The sequence below is a fragment of the Hyperolius riggenbachi genome, chromosome 9, assembly GCF_040937935.1.
Source record: "Hyperolius riggenbachi isolate aHypRig1 chromosome 9, aHypRig1.pri, whole genome shotgun sequence".
NCBI classification, from domain to species: domain Eukaryota; kingdom Metazoa; phylum Chordata; class Amphibia; order Anura; family Hyperoliidae; genus Hyperolius; species Hyperolius riggenbachi.
In genome coordinates, this window is record NC_090654.1 from 2,321,455 (window position 1) to 2,338,357 (window position 16,903).

General features: G+C 51.8%; 1 protein-coding gene across 3 annotated transcripts in view; it reads left to right on the forward strand.

The window, feature by feature from the left end:
• Window positions 1–201: 201 nt before the first annotated feature.
• Window positions 202–16,903, forward strand: part of CBY1 (chibby 1, beta catenin antagonist) — a 53,245-nt gene continuing 36,543 nt past the window's right edge. The window contains exons 1-2 of one of the 3 annotated variants that reach the window (XM_068254997.1): window positions 202–225; window positions 1,884–2,000. In XM_068254997.1, coding sequence (XP_068111098.1) covers window positions 1,914–2,000 — 87 coding nt within the window. In that variant the 5' untranslated portion in view covers window positions 202–225; window positions 1,884–1,913. The other 2 variants (XM_068254996.1, XM_068254995.1) reach the window with 2 other exon arrangements.

The following is a 16,903-nucleotide window of genomic DNA, read 5'->3' on the forward strand; positions in this document are numbered from 1 at the left end:
GCGTCCTCCTCGTGACGCTGGTTACCAGGGTGACGGCTGGACCGTACCAAGTTACGCCGGGAAGGGGCGGGGCCTGTGCGTGTCTCGGTCCGGTCAGAGCCGTGCCGGTGTTTTCCCGCCATAATCCTGGCATATGAGCGGGAATCCCGGCGCCGCGCACCCCCAGAGCTCCCGCGCGGTGACCGGACGCCCCTCCGCACACAATGGAACAGTCCGCAGCGCCGGGTGAGCCGCAAGCCGTTGCTATGGTAGCCGAGTCTCTGGAATGAACCATTTTCCGGGCGGAGGGATATTCCGGGGCTGCTCCTGGTCTGCGGGGCGCTGAGGCTGCGGTCGAGGTCTGGTCGGTCAGGGATCGCTCGGGATCGGATATTGGGGACGTCGGGGAGGAATTCACAGCGACAGAATCCCGCTATATGTGGTAAGTCCCCCCCGCGGGATGGTATGAGCCAGAGGCGCGCATGCGCAGAGGGAGCGGCGGCTGCTGAGAGCGGAGCGGCGGGGAGGAGGTGAGAGGCGGCTGCGGGGATCTCACTGTATATGGATCAGATATAATATAATATAATGTATGTAATGGGGGGGAGGAGGGAGTGGGGGCTGAACACTGCAGCGCTGCCTATACCTCCAGGGGGGGGGGGGGGGGAGGCGCAGGCTGCCTGAACCCCCCCAATCCAGATCAGTATCAGTCACCGTCCTGCACTGCTGCCAACATCTACCATCCCCCACACACTGCTGTATAATAATGTATCCCCCCAATCACCTGACCGTGTGCCTGAGGAAGGGGCCCGGGTATCCACGAAAGCTGCATGGAGTCTGTATGACTGCGAGCATCCCCCACACATTGCTGTATAATGATGTACTTCCCCCCCCCCCCTCCCCCCAATCACCTGACCGTGTGCCTGATGAAGGGGCCCGGGTATCCACGAAAAACTGCATGGAGTCTGTATGCCTGCGAGCATCCCCCCCCACTGATGTATAATAATGTATTCACCCCAGTCACCTGACTGTGTGCCTGATGAAGGGGTCCAGGTATCCACGAAAGCTGCATGGAGTCTGTATGCCTGCAAGCATCTACCTTCCCCCACACACTGCTGTATAATAATGTATTCCCCCACCCAATCACCTGACCGTGTGCCTGATGAAGGGGTCCGGGAATCTATGAAAGCTGCATGGAGTGTGTATGACTGCGAGCATCCCCCATCCCCCTCACATTGCTGTATAATGATGTACTTCCCACCCTCCCCCCAATCACCTGACCGTGTGCCTGATGCCCTCCGGGTATCCACAAAAGCTGCATGGAGTCTGTATGACTACGAGCATCTACCATCCCTCACACTGCTGTATAATGATGTACTTCCCACCCTCCCCCCAATCACCTGACCATATGTCAGATGAAGGGATCCGGGTATCCCCGAAAGCTGCATGGAGTGTGTATGACTGCGAGCATCTACCATCCCCCTCACACTGCTGTATAATAATAACAATAACCTTTCTATAGCACTTTTCCCCCCATAGGACTCAGCGCTTAGGCTCTCTCAGATTCAGTAATTGGTAGTAGGATGAAGTATTCACACAACAAAAGTTATATTTCTGCAAATGCCAAACTGAACAGGTGGGTTTTCAGTCTGGATTTAAACACATCCACCCCCATCTGGAGTAATAATGGTATGGGCAGACTATGGCAGGGATTATGTGGATTCAGAGGGTAAGCCATGTCACATGAGGGACTATACTTTCTATGTTCTATGTGGAGGCACCCAGCAAGCACGCCTCCAGGAACTCTGAAACACGCGCCTGTACCTGGGATCTCCAGCGAAAGATGCTGCCACTTACCCCAGTGTTTTCCTATTAATACCCCACTGTGACTTCTCTCTGTCTTGTAGGACAATCGCAGTGAAGACGCTGGTGGAGTGATGGTGAAAATGCCGCTGTTTGGAAACACGTTCAGCCCAAAGAAAACGCCACCTAGAAAATCGGCCTCATTGTCCAACTTGCACGCGGTGTGTACCTCGCTGCTTGTCCTGGGATTGTAGTGTAGCTGCAGCTCATATAATGTGTGTACCTCGCTGCTCACGCTGGGATTGTAGTGTAGCTGCAGGTCATATAATGTGTGTACCTCGCTGCTCACGCTGGGATTGTAGTGTAGCTGCAGGTCATATAATGTGTGTACCTCGCTGCTCGCGCTGGGATTGTAGTGTAGCTGCAGGTCATATAATGTGTGTACCTCGCTGCTCGCGCTGGGATTGTAGTGTAGCTGCAGGTCATATAATGTGTGTACCTCGCTGCTCGCGCTGGGATTGTAGTGTAGCTGCAGGTCATATAATGTGTGTACCTCGCTGCTGGCGCTGGGATTGTAGTGTAGCTGCAGGTCATATAATGTGTGTACCTCGCTGCTCGCGCTGGGATTGTAGTGTAGCTGCAGGTCATATAATGTGTGTACCTCGCTGCTGGCGCTGGGATTGTAGTGTAGCTGCAGGTTATATAATGTGTGTACCTCGCTGCTCGCGCTGGGATTGTAGTGTAGCTGCAGGTCATATAATGTGTGTACCTCGCTGCTCACGCTGGGATTGTAGTGTAGCTGCAGGTCATATAATGTGTGTACCTCGCTGCTGGCGCTGGGATTGTAGTGTAGCTGCAGGTCATATAATGTGTGTACCTCGCTGCTGGCGCTGGGATTGTAGTGTAGCTGCAGGTCATATAATGTGTGTACCTCGCTGCTGGCGCTGGGATTGTAGTGTAGCTGCAGGTCATATAATGTGTGTACCTCGCTGCTGGCGCTGGGATTGTAGTGTAGCTGCAGGTCATATGTGTGTACCTCGCTGCTCACGCTGGGATTGTAGTGTAGCTGCAGGTCATATAATGTGTGTACCTCGCTGCTCACGCTGGGATTGTAGTGCAGCTGCAGGTCATATAATGTGTGTACCTCGCTGCTCACGCTGGGATTGTAGTGTAGCTGCAGGTCATATAATGTGTGTACCTCGCTGCTCGCGCTGGGATTGTAGTGTAGCTGCAGGTCATATAATGTGTGTACCTCGCTGCTGACGCTGGGATTGTAGTGTAGCTGCAGGTCATATAATGTGTGTACCTCGCTGCTCACGCCGGGATTGTAGTGTAGCTGCAGGTCATATAATGTGTGTACCTCGCTGCCCGCGCCGGGATTGTAGTGTAGCTGCAGGTCATATAATGTGTGTACCTCGCTGCTCGCGCTGGGATTGTAGTGTAGCTGCAGGACATATAATGTGTGTACCTCGCTGCTCGCGCTGGGATTGTAGTGTAGCTGCAGGTCATATAATGTGTGTACCTCGCTGCTCGCGCTGGGATTGTAGTGTAGCTGCAGGTCATATAATGTGTGTACCTCGCTGCTCACGCTGGGATTGTAGTGCAGCTGCAGGTCATATAATGTGTGTACCTCGCTGCTCACGCTGGGATTGTAGTGTAGCTGCAGGTCATATAATGTGTGTACCTCGCTGCTCGCGCTGGGATTGTAGTGTAGCTGCAGGTCATATAATGTGTGTACCTCGCTGCTGACGCTGGGATTGTAGTGTAGCTGCAGGTCATATAATGTGTGTACCTCGCTGCTCACGCCGGGATTGTAGTGTAGCTGCAGGTCATATAATGTGTGTACCTCGCTGCTCACGCCGGGATTGTAGTGTAGCTGCAGGTCATATAATGTGTGTACCTCGCTGCTCACGCCGGGATTGTAGTGTAGCTGCAGGTCATATAATGTGTGTACCTCGCTGCTGGCGCTGGGATTGTAGTGTAGCTGCAGGTCATATAATGTGTGTACCTCGCTGCTCACGCTGGGATTGTAGTGTAGCTGCAGGTCATATAATGTGTGTACCTCGCTGCTCACGCTGGGATTGTAGTGTAGCTGCAGGTCATATAATGTGTGTACCTCGCTGCTCACGCTGGGATTGTAGTGTAGCTGCAGGTCATATAATGTGTGTACCTCGCTGCTCGCGCTGGGATTGTAGTGTAGCTGCAGGTCATATAATGTGTGTACCTCGCTGCTCGCGCTGGGATTGTAGTGTAGCTGCAGGTCATATAATGTGTGTACCTCGCTGCGATTGTAGTGTAGCTGCAGGTCATATAATGTGTGTACCTCGCTGCTCGCGCTGGGATTGTAGTGTAGCTGCAGGTCATATAATGTGTGTACCTCGCTGCTCGCGCTGGGATTGTAGTGTAGCTGCAGGTCATATAATGTGTGTACCTCGCTGCGATTGTAGTGTAGCTGCAGGTCATATAATGTGTGTACCTCGCTGCTCGCGCTGGGATTGTAGTGTAGCTGCAGGTCATATAATGTGTGTACCTCGCTGCGATTGTAGTGTAGCTGCAGGTCATATAATGTGTGTACCTCGCTGCTGGCGCTGGGATTGTAGTGTAGCTGCAGGTCATATAATGTGTGTACCTCGCTGCTCGCGCTGGGATTGTAGTGTAGCTGCAGGTCATATAATGTGTGTACCTCGCTGCTCACGCCGGGATTGTAGTGTAGCTGCAGGTCATATAATGTGTGTACCCAGCTGCTCGCGCTGGGATTGTAGTGTAGCTGCAGGTCATATAATGTGTGTACCCAGCTGCTCGCGCTGGGATTGTAGTGTAGCTGCAGGTCATATAATGTGTGTACCTCGCTGCCCGCGCCGGGATTGTAGTGTAGCTGCAGGTCATATAATGTGTGTACCTCGCTGCTGGCGCTGGGATTGTAGTGTAGCTGCAGGTCATATAATGTGTGTACCTCGCTGCCCGCGCCGGGATTGTAGTGTAGCTGCAGGTCATATAATGTGTGTACCTCGCTGCTGGCGCTGGGATTGTAGTGTAGCTGCAGGTCATATAATGTGTGTACCTCGCTGCTGGCGCTGGGATTGTAGTGTAGCTGCAGGTCATATAATGTGTGTACCTCGCTGCTCGCGCTGGGATTGTAGTGTAGCTGCAGGTCATATAATGTGTGTACCTCGCTGCTCACGCCGGGATTGTAGTGTAGCTGCAGGTCATATAATGTGTGTACCTCGCTGCTCGCGCTGGGATTGTAGTGTAGCTGCAGGTCATATAATGTGTGTACCTCGCTGCTGGCGCTGGGATTGTAGTGTAGCTGCAGGTCATATAATGTGTGTACCTCGCTGCTCGCGCTGGGATTGTAGTGTAGCTGCAGGTCATATAATATGTGTACCTCGCTGCTCACGCCGGGATTGTAGTGTAGCTGCAGGTCATATAATGTGTGTACCTCGCTGCTCACGCCGGGATTGTAGTGTAGCTGCAGGTCATATAATGTGTGTACCTCGCTTCTGGCGCTGGGATTGTAGTGTAGCTGCAGGTCATATAATGTGTGTACCTCGCTGCTCGCGCCGGGATTGTAGTGTAGCTGCAGGTCATATAATGTGTGTACCTCGCTGCTGGCGCTGGGATTGTAGTGTAGCTGCAGGTCATATAATGTGTGTACCTCGCTGCTCGCGCTGGGATTGTAGTGTAGCTGCAGGTCATATAATGTGTGTACCTCGCTGCTCACGCCGGGATTGTAGTGTAGCTGCAGGTCATATAATGTGTGTACCTCGCTGCTCACGCCGGGATTGTAGTGTAGCTGCAGGTCATATAATGTGTGTACCTCGCTTCTGGCGCTGGGATTGTAGTGTAGCTGCAGGTCATATAATGTGTGTACCTCGCTGCTCGCGCCGGGATTGTAGTGTAGCTGCAGGTCATATAATGTGTGTACCTCGCTTCTGGCGCTGGGATTGTAGTGTAGCTGCAGGTCATATAATGTGTGTACCTCGCTGCTCGCGCTGGGATTGTAGTGTAGCTGCAGGTCATATAATGTGTGTACCTCGCTGCTCGCGCTGGGATTGTAGTGTAGCTGCAGGTCATATAATGTGTGTACCTCGCTGCTCACGCTGGGATTGTAGTGTAGCTGCAGGTCATATAATGTGTGTACCTCGCTGCTGGCGCTGGGATTGTAGTGTAGCTGCAGGTCATATAATGTGTGTACCTCGCTGCTCGCGCTGGGATTGTAGTGTAGCTGCAGGTCATATAATGTGTGTTCCTCGCTGCTGGCGCTGGGATTGTAGTGTAGCTGCAGGTCATATAATGTGTGTACCTCGCTGCTGGAGCTGGGATTGTAGTGTAGCTGCAGGTCATATAATGTGTGTACCTCGCTGCTCACGCTGGGATTGTAGTGTAGCTGCAGGTCATATAATGTGTGTACCTCGCTGCCCGCGCCGGGATTGTAGTGTAGCTGCAGGTCATATAATGTGTGTACCTCGCTGCTCGCGCTGGGATTGTAGTGTAGCTGCAGGTCATATAATGTGTGTACCTCGCTGCCCGCGCCGGGATTGTAGTGTAGCTGCAGGTCATATAATGTGTGTACCTCGCTGCCCGCGCCGGGATTGTAGTGTAGCTGCAGGTCATATAATGTGTGTACCTCGCTGCTCACGCCGGGATTGTAGTGTAGCTGCGGGTCATATAATGTGTGTACCTCGCTGCTCAAGCTGGGATTGTAGTGTAGCTGCAGATCATATAATGTGTGTACCTCGCTGCTCACGCTGGGATTGTAGTGTAGCTGCAGGTTGTATAATGTGTGTACCTCGCTGCTTGTCCTGGGATTGTAGTGTAGCTGCAGGACATATAATGTGTGTACCTCGCTGCTCGCGCTGGGGTTGTAGTGTAGCTGCAGGTCATATAATGTGTGTACCTCGCTGCTCGCCCTGGAATTGTAGTGTAGCTGCAGGTCATATAATGTGTGTACCTCGCTGCTCACGCTGGGATTGTAGTGTAGCTGCAGGTCATATAATGTGTGTACCTCGCTGCTCACGCTGGGATTGTAGTGTAGCTGCAGGTCATATAATGTGTGTACCTCGCTGCTTGTCCTGGGATTGTAGTGTAGCTGCAGGTCATATAATGTGTGTACCTCGCTGCTCGCGCTGGGATTGTAGTGTAGCTGCAGGTCATATAATGTGTGTACCTCGCTGCTGGCGCTGGGATTGTAGTGTAGCTGCAAGTTATATAATGTGTGTACCTCGCTGCTGGCGCTGGGATTGTAGTGTAGCTGCAGGTCATATAATGTGTGTACCTCGCTGCTGGCGCTGGGATTGTAGTGTAGCTGCAGGTCATATAATGTGTGTACCTCGCTGCTCACGCTGGGATTGTAGTGTAGCTGCAGGTCATATAATGTGTGTACCTCGCTGCTGGCGCTGGGATTGTAGTGTAGCTGCAGGTCATATAATGTGTGTACCTTGCTGCTCACGCTGGGATTGTAGTGTAGCTGCAGGTCATATAATGTGTGTACCTCGCTGCTGGCGCTGGGATTGTAGTGTAGCTGCAGGTCATATAATGTGTGTACCTCGCTGCTCACGCTGGGATTGTAGTGTAGCTGCAGGTCATATAATGTGTGTACCTCGCTGCTGGCGCTGGGATTGTAGTGTAGCTGCAGGTCATATAATGTGTGTACATCGCTGCTGGCGCTGGGATTGTAGTGTAGCTGCAGGTCATATAATGTGTGTACCTCGCTGCTGGCGCTGGGATTGTAGTGTAGCTGCAGGTCATATAATGTGTGTACCTCGCTGCTCACGCTGGGATTGTAGTGTAGCTGCAAGTTATATAATGTGTGTACCTCGCTGCTGGCGCTGGGATTGTAGTGTAGCTGCAGGTCATATAATGTGTGTACCTCGCTGCTCACGCTGGGATTGTAGTGTAGCTGCAGGTCATATAATGTGTGTACCTCGCTGCTGGCGCTGGGATTGTAGTGTAGCTGCAGGTCATATAATGTGTGTACCTCGCTGCTCGCGCTGGGATTGTAGTGTAGCTGCAGGTCATATAATGTGTGTACCTGGCTGCTCACGCTGGGATTGTAGTGTAGCTGCAGGTCATATAATGTGTGTACCTCGCTGCTCGCGCTGGGATTGTAGTGTAGCTGCAGGTCATATAATGTGTGTACCTCGCTGCTCACGCTGGGATTGTAGTGTAGCTGCAGGTCATATAATGTGTGTACCTCGCTGCCCGCGCCGGGATTGTAGTGTAGCTGCAGGTCAAATAATGTGTGTACCTCGCTGCTCACGCTGGGATTGTAGTGTAGCTGCAGGTCATATAATGTGTGTACCTCGCTGCTCGCGCTGGGATTGTAGTGTAGCTGCAGGTCATATAATGTGTGTACCTCGCTGCTCGCGCTGGGATTGTAGTGTAGCTGCAGGTCATATAATGTGTGTACCTCGCTGCTGGCGCTGGGATTGTAGTGTAGCTGCAGGTCATATAATGTGTGTACCTCGCTGCTGGCGCTGGGATTGTAGTGTAGCTGCAGGTCATATAATGTGTGTACCTCGCTGCTGGCGCTGGGATTGTAGTGTAGCTGCAGGTCATATAATGTGTGTACCTCGCTGCTCGCGCTGGGATTGTAGTGTAGCTGCAGGTCATATAATGTGTGTACCTCGCTGCTCACGCTGGGATTGTAGTGTGGCTGCAGGTCATATAATGTGTGTACCTCGCTGCCCGCGCCGGGATTGTAGTGTAGCTGCAGGTCATATAATGTGTGTACCTCGCTGCTTGTCCTGGGATTGTAGTGTAGCTGCAGCTCATATAATGTGTGTACCTCGCTGCTCACGCTGGGATTGTAGTGTAGCTGCAGGTCATATAATGTGTGTACCTCGCTGCTCGCGCTGGGGTTGTAGTGTAGCTGCAGGTCATATAATGTGTGTACCTCGCTGCTGGCGCTGGGATTGTAGTGTAGCTGCAGGTCATATAATGTGTGTACCTCGCTGCTGGCGCTGGGATTGTAGTGTAGCTGCAGGTCATATAATGTGTGTACCTCGCTGCTGGCGCTGGGATTGTAGTGTAGCTGCAGGTCATATAATGTGTGTACCTCGCTGCTCGCGCTGGGATTGTAGTGTAGCTGCAGGTCATATAATGTGTGTACCTCGCTGCTCACGCTGGGATTGTAGTGTGGCTGCAGGTCATATAATGTGTGTACCTCGCTGCCCGCGCCGGGATTGTAGTGTAGCTGCAGGTCATATAATGTGTGTACCTCGCTGCTTGTCCTGGGATTGTAGTGTAGCTGCAGCTCATATAATGTGTGTACCTCGCTGCTCACGCTGGGATTGTAGTGTAGCTGCAGGTCATATAATGTGTGTACCTCGCTGCTGGCGCTGGGATTGTAGTGTAGCTGCAGGTCATATAATGTGTGTACCTCGCTACTCACGCTGGGATTGTAGTGTAGCTGCGGGTCATATAATGTGTGTACCTCGCTGCTCACGCTGGGATTGTAGTGTGGCTGCAGGTCATATAATGTGTGTACCTCGCTGCTCACGCTGGGATTGTAGTGTAGCTGCAGGTCATATAATGTGTGTACCTCGCTGCTCACGCTGGGATTGTAGTGTAGCTGCAGGTCATATAATGTGTGTACCTCGCTGCTCACGCTGGGATTGTAGTGTAGCTGCAGGTCATATAATGTGTGTACCTCGCTGCTCGCGCTGGGGTTGTAGTGTAGCTGCAGGTCATATAATGTGTGTACCTCGCTGCTCACGCTGGGATTGTAGTGTAGCTGCAGGTCATATAATGTGTGTACCTCGCTGCTCGCCCTGGGATTGTAGTGTAGCTGCAGGTCATATAATGTGTGTACCTCGCTGCTCACGCTGGGATTGTAGTGTAGCTGCAGGTCATATAATGTGTGTACCTCGCTGCTCACGCTGGGATTGTAGTGTAGCTGCAGGTCATATAATGTGTGTACCTCGCTGCTGGCGCTGGGATTGTAGTGTAGCTGCAGGTCATATAATGTGTGTACCTCGCTGCTCGCGCTGGGATTGTAGTGTAGCTGCAGGTCATATAATGTGTGTACCTCGCTGCTGGCGCTGGGATTGTAGTGTAGCTGCAGGTCATATAATGTGTGTACCTCGCTGCTCACGCTGGGATTGTAGTGTAGCTGCAGGTCATATAATGTGTGTACCTCGCTGCTCACGCTGGGATTGTAGTGTAGCTGCAGGTCATATAATGTGTGTACCTCGCTGCTGGCGCTGGGATTGTAGTGTAGCTGCAGGTCATATAATGTGTGTACCTCGCTGCTGGCGCTGGGATTGTAGTGTAGCTGCAGGTCATATGTGTGTACCTCGCTGCTGGCGCTGGGATTGTAGTGTAGCTGCAGGTCATAGAATGTGTGTACCTCGCTGCTCACGCTGGGATTGTAGTGTAGCTGCAGGTCATATAATGTGTGTACCTCGCTGCTCACGCCGGGATTGTAGTGTAGCTGCAGGTCATATAATGTGTGTACCTCGCTGCTCACGCTGGGATTGTAGTGTAGCTGCAGGTCATATAATGTGTGTACCTCGCTGCTCGCCCTGGGATTGTAGTGTAGCTGCAGGTCATATAATGTGTGTACCTCGCTGCTCGCGCTGGGATTGTAGTGTAGCTGCAGGTCATATAATGTGTGTACCTCGCTGCTCACGCTGGGATTGTAGTGTAGCTGCAGGTCATATAATGTGTGTACCTCGCTGCTGGCGCTGGGATTGTAGTGTAGCTGCAGGTCATATAATGTGTGTACCTCGCTGCTGGCGCTGGGATTGTAGTGTGGCTGCAGGTCATATAATGTGTGTACCTCGCTGCTCGCGCTGGGATTGTAGTGTAGCTGCAGGTCATATAATGTGTGTACCTCGCTGCTCGCGCTGGGATTGTAGTGTAGCTGCAGGTCATATAATGTGTGTACCTCGCTGCTCGCGCTGGGATTGTAGTGTAGCTGCAGGTCATATAATGTGTGTACCTCGCTGCTCGCGCTGGGATTGTAGTGTAGCTGCAGGTCATATAATGTGTGTACCTCGCTGCTCGCGCTGGGATTGTAGTGTAGCTGCAGGTCATATAATGTGTGTACCTCGCTGCTCACGCCGGGATTGTAGTGTAGCTGCAGGTCATATAATGTGTGTACCTCGCTGCTCGCGCTGGGATTGTAGTGTAGCTGCAGGTCATATAATGTGTGTACCTCGCTGCTCACGCTGGGGTTGTAGTGTAGCTGCAGGTCATATAATGTGTGTACCTCGCTGCTCACGCTGGGATTGTAGTGTAGCTGCAGGTCATATAATGTGTGTACCTCGCTGCTGGCGCTGGGATTGTAGTGTAGCTGCAGGTCATATAATGTGTGTACCTCGCTGCTCACGCTGGGATTGTAGTGTAGCTGCAGGTCATATAATGTGTGTACCTCGCTGCTGGCGCTGGGATTGTAGTGTAGCTGCAGGTCATATAATGTGTGTACCTCGCTGCTCACGCTGGGATTGTAGTGTAGCTGCAGGTCATATAATGTGTGTACCTCGCTGCTCACGCTGGGATTGTAGTGTAGCTGCAGGTCATATAATGTGTGTACCTCGCTGCTGGCGCTGGGATTGTAGTGTAGCTGCAGGTCATATAATGTGTGTACCTCGCTGCTCGCGCTGGGATTGTAGTGTAGCTGCAGGTCATATAATGTGTGTACCTCGCTGCCCGCGCCGGGATTGTAGTGTAGCTGCAGGTCAAATAATGTGTGTACCTCGCTGCTCGCGCTGGGATTGTAGTGTAGCTGCAGCTCATATAATGTGTGTACCTCGCTGCTGGCGCTGGGATTGTAGTGTAGCTGCAGGTCATATAATGTGTGTACCTCGCTGCTCGCGCTGGGATTGTAGTGTAGCTGCAGGTCATATAATGTGTGTACCTCGCTGCTCACGCTGGGATTGTAGTGTAGCTGCAGGTTATATAATGTGTGTACCTCGCTGCTGGCGCTGGGATTGTAGTGTAGCTGCAGGTCATATAATGTGTGTACCTCGCTGCTGGCGCTGGGATTGTAGTGTAGCTGCAGGTCATATAATGTGTGTACCTCGCTGCTTGTCCTGGGATTGTAGTGTAGCTGCAGCTCATATAATGTGTGTACCTCGCTGCTCACGCTGGGATTGTAGTGTAGCTGCAGGTCATATAATGTGTGTACCTCGCTGCTCACGCTGGGATTGTAGTGTAGCTGCAGGTCATATAATGTGTGTACCTCGCTGCTCGCGCTGGTATTGTAGTGTAGCTGCAGGTCATATAATGTGTGTACCTCGCTGCTCACGCTGGGATTGTAGTGTAGCTGCAGGTTGTATAATGTGTGTACCTCGCTGCTCACGCCGGGATTGTAGTGTAGCTGCAGGTCATATAATGTGTGTACCTCGCTGCTCGCGCTGGGATTGTAGTGTAGCTGCAGGTCATATAATGTGTGTACCTCGCTGCTGGCGCTGGGATTGTAGTGTGGCTGCAGGTCATATAATGTGTGTACCTCGCTGCTCACGCCGGGATTGTAGTGTAGCTGCAGGTCATATAATGTGTGTACCTCGCTGCTCACGCTGGGATTGTAGTGTAGCTGCAGGTCATATAATGTGTGTACCTCGCTGCTGGCGCTGGGATTGTAGTGTAGCTGCAGGACATATAATGTGTGTACCTCGCTGCTGGCGCTGGGATTGTAGTGTAGCTGCAGGTCATATAATGTGTGTACCTCGCTGCTGGCGCTGGGATTGTAGTGTAGCTGCAGATCATATAATGTGTGTACCTCGCTGCTGGCGCTGGGATTGTAGTGTAGCTGCAGGTCATATAATGTGTGTACCTCGCTGCTCGCCCTGGGATTGTAGTGTAGCTGCAGGTCATATAATGTGTGTACCTCGCTGCTCACGCTGGGATTGTAGTGTAGCTGCAGGTCATATAATGTGTGTACCTCGCTGCTCGCGCTGGGATTGTAGTGTAGCTGCAGGTCATATAATGTGTGTACCTCGCTGCTCAAGCTGGGATTGTAGTGTAGCTGCAGGTCATATAATGTGTGTACCTCGCTGCTGGCGCTGGGATTGTAGTGTAGCTGCAGGTTATATAATGTGTGTACCTCGCTGCTCGCGCTGGGATTGTAGTGTAGCTGCAGGTCATATAATGTGTGTACCTCGCTGCTCACGCTGGGATTGTAGTGTAGCTGCAGGTCATATAATGTGTGTACCTCGCTGCTCACGCCGGGATTGTAGTGTAGCTGCAGGTCATATAATGTGTGTACCTCGCTGCTCACGCTGGGATTGTAGTGTAGCTGCAGGTCATATAATGTGTGTACCTCGCTGCTGGCGCTGGGATTGTAGTGTAGCTGCAGGTCATATAATGTGTGTACCTCGCTGCTCACGCTGGGATTGTAGTGTAGCTGCAGGTCATATAATGTGTGTACCTCGCTGCTGGCGCTGGGATTGTAGTGTAGCTGCAGGTCATATAATGTGTGTACCTCGCTGCTCGCGCTGGGATTGTAGTGTAGCTGCAGGTCATATAATGTGTGTACCTCGCTGCTGGCGCTGGGATTGTAGTGTAGCTGCAGGTCATATAATGTGTGTACCTCGCTGCTCGCGCTGGGATTGTAGTGTAGCTGCAGGTCATATAATGTGTGTACCTCGCTGCTGGCGCTGGGATTGTAGTGTAGCTGCAGGTCATATGTGTGTACCTCGCTGCTCACGCTGGGATTGTAGTGTAGCTGCAGGTCATATAATGTGTGTACCTCGCTGCTCACGCTGGGATTGTAGTGCAGCTGCAGGTCATATAATGTGTGTACCTCGCTGCTCACGCTGGGATTGTAGTGTAGCTGCAGGTCATATAATGTGTGTACCTCGCTGCTCGCGCTGGGATTGTAGTGTAGCTGCAGGTCATATAATGTGTGTACCTCGCTGCTGACGCTGGGATTGTAGTGTAGCTGCAGGTCATATAATGTGTGTACCTCGCTGCTCACGCCGGGATTGTAGTGTAGCTGCAGGTCATATAATGTGTGTACCTCGCTGCCCGCGCCGGGATTGTAGTGTAGCTGCAGGTCATATAATGTGTGTACCTCGCTGCTCGCGCTGGGATTGTAGTGTAGCTGCAGGACATATAATGTGTGTACCTCGCTGCTCGCGCTGGGATTGTAGTGTAGCTGCAGGTCATATAATGTGTGTACCTCGCTGCTCGCGCTGGGATTGTAGTGTAGCTGCAGGTCATATAATGTGTGTACCTCGCTGCTCACGCTGGGATTGTAGTGCAGCTGCAGGTCATATAATGTGTGTACCTCGCTGCTCACGCTGGGATTGTAGTGTAGCTGCAGGTCATATAATGTGTGTACCTCGCTGCTCGCGCTGGGATTGTAGTGTAGCTGCAGGTCATATAATGTGTGTACCTCGCTGCTGACGCTGGGATTGTAGTGTAGCTGCAGGTCATATAATGTGTGTACCTCGCTGCTCACGCCGGGATTGTAGTGTAGCTGCAGGTCATATAATGTGTGTACCTCGCTGCTCACGCCGGGATTGTAGTGTAGCTGCAGGTCATATAATGTGTGTACCTCGCTGCTCACGCCGGGATTGTAGTGTAGCTGCAGGTCATATAATGTGTGTACCTCGCTGCTGGCGCTGGGATTGTAGTGTAGCTGCAGGTCATATAATGTGTGTACCTCGCTGCTCACGCTGGGATTGTAGTGTAGCTGCAGGTCATATAATGTGTGTACCTCGCTGCTCACGCTGGGATTGTAGTGTAGCTGCAGGTCATATAATGTGTGTACCTCGCTGCTCACGCTGGGATTGTAGTGTAGCTGCAGGTCATATAATGTGTGTACCTCGCTGCTCGCGCTGGGATTGTAGTGTAGCTGCAGGTCATATAATGTGTGTACCTCGCTGCTCGCGCTGGGATTGTAGTGTAGCTGCAGGTCATATAATGTGTGTACCTCGCTGCGATTGTAGTGTAGCTGCAGGTCATATAATGTGTGTACCTCGCTGCTCGCGCTGGGATTGTAGTGTAGCTGCAGGTCATATAATGTGTGTACCTCGCTGCTCGCGCTGGGATTGTAGTGTAGCTGCAGGTCATATAATGTGTGTACCTCGCTGCGATTGTAGTGTAGCTGCAGGTCATATAATGTGTGTACCTCGCTGCTCACGCCGGGATTGTAGTGTAGCTGCAGGTCATATAATGTGTGTACCTCGCTGCTGGCGCTGGGATTGTAGTGTAGCTGCAGGTCATATAATGTGTGTACCTCGCTGCTCGCGCTGGGATTGTAGTGTAGCTGCAGGTCATATAATGTGTGTACCTCGCTGCTCGCGCTGGGATTGTAGTGTAGCTGCAGGTCATATAATGTGTGTACCTCGCTGCGATTGTAGTGTAGCTGCAGGTCATATAATGTGTGTACCTCGCTGCTCGCGCTGGGATTGTAGTGTAGCTGCAGGTCATATAATGTGTGTACCTCGCTGCTCGCACTGGGATTGTAGTGTAGCTGCAGGTCATATAATGTGTGTACCTCGCTGCGATTGTAGTGTAGCTGCAGGTCATATAATGTGTGTACCTCGCTGCTCGCGCTGGGATTGTAGTGTAGCTGCAGGTCATATAATGTGTGTACCTCGCTGCGATTGTAGTGTAGCTGCAGGTCATATAATGTGTGTACCTCGCTGCTGGCGCTGGGATTGTAGTGTAGCTGCAGGTCATATAATGTGTGTACCTCGCTGCTCGCGCTGGGATTGTAGTGTAGCTGCAGGTCATATAATGTGTGTACCTCGCTGCTCACGCCGGGATTGTAGTGTAGCTGCAGGTCATATAATGTGTGTACCCAGCTGCTCGCGCTTGGATTGTAGTGTAGCTGCAGGTCATATAATGTGTGTACCCAGCTGCTCGCGCTGGGATTGTAGTGTAGCTGCAGGTCATATAATGTGTGTACCTCGCTGCCCGCGCCGGGATTGTAGTGTAGCTGCAGGTCATATAATGTGTGTACCTCGCTGCTGGCGCTGGGATTGTAGTGTAGCTGCAGGTCATATAATGTGTGTACCTCGCTGCCCGCGCCGGGATTGTAGTGTAGCTGCAGGTCATATAATGTGTGTACCTCGCTGCTGGCGCTGGGATTGTAGTGTAGCTGCAGGTCATATAATGTGTGTACCTCGCTGCTGGCGCTGGGATTGTAGTGTAGCTGCAGGTCATATAATGTGTGTACCTCGCTGCTCGCGCTGGGATTGTAGTGTAGCTGCAGGTCATATAATGTGTGTACCTCGCTGCTCACGCCGGGATTGTAGTGTAGCTGCAGGTCATATAATGTGTGTACCTCGCTGCTCGCGCTGGGATTGTAGTGTAGCTGCAGGTCATATAATGTGTGTACCTCGTTGCTGGCGCTGGGATTGTAGTGTAGCTGCAGGTCATATAATGTGTGTACCTCGCTGCTCGCGCTGGGATTGTAGTGTAGCTGCAGGTCATATAATATGTGTACCTCGCTGCTCACGCCGGGATTGTAGTGTAGCTGCAGGTCATATAATGTGTGTACCTCGCTGCTCACGCCGGGATTGTAGTGTAGCTGCAGGTCATATAATGTGTGTACCTCGCTTCTGGCGCTGGGATTGTAGTGTAGCTGCAGGTCATATAATGTGTGTACCTCGCTGCTCGCGCCGGGATTGTAGTGTAGCTGCAGGTCATATAATGTGTGTACCTCGCTGCTGGCGCTGGGATTGTAGTGTAGCTGCAGGTCATATAATGTGTGTACCTCGCTGCTCGCGCTGGGATTGTAGTGTAGCTGCAGGTCATATAATGTGTGTACCTCGCTGCTCACGCCGGGATTGTAGTGTAGCTGCAGGTCATATAATGTGTGTACCTCGCTGCTCACGCCGGGATTGTAGTGTAGCTGCAGGTCATATAATGTGTGTACCTCGCTTCTGGCGCTGGGATTGTAGTGTAGCTGCAGGTCATATAATGTGTGTACCTCGCTGCTCGCGCCGGGATTGTAGTGTAGCTGCAGGTCATATAATGTGTGTACCTCGCTTCTGGCGCTGGGATTGTAGTGTAGCTGCAGGTCATATAATGTGTGTACCTCGCTGCTCGCGCTGGGATTGTAGTGTAGCTGCAGGTCATATAATGTGTGTACCTCGCTGCTCGCGCTGGGATTGTAGTGTAGCTGCAGGTCATATAATGTGTGTACCTCGCTGCTCACGCTGGG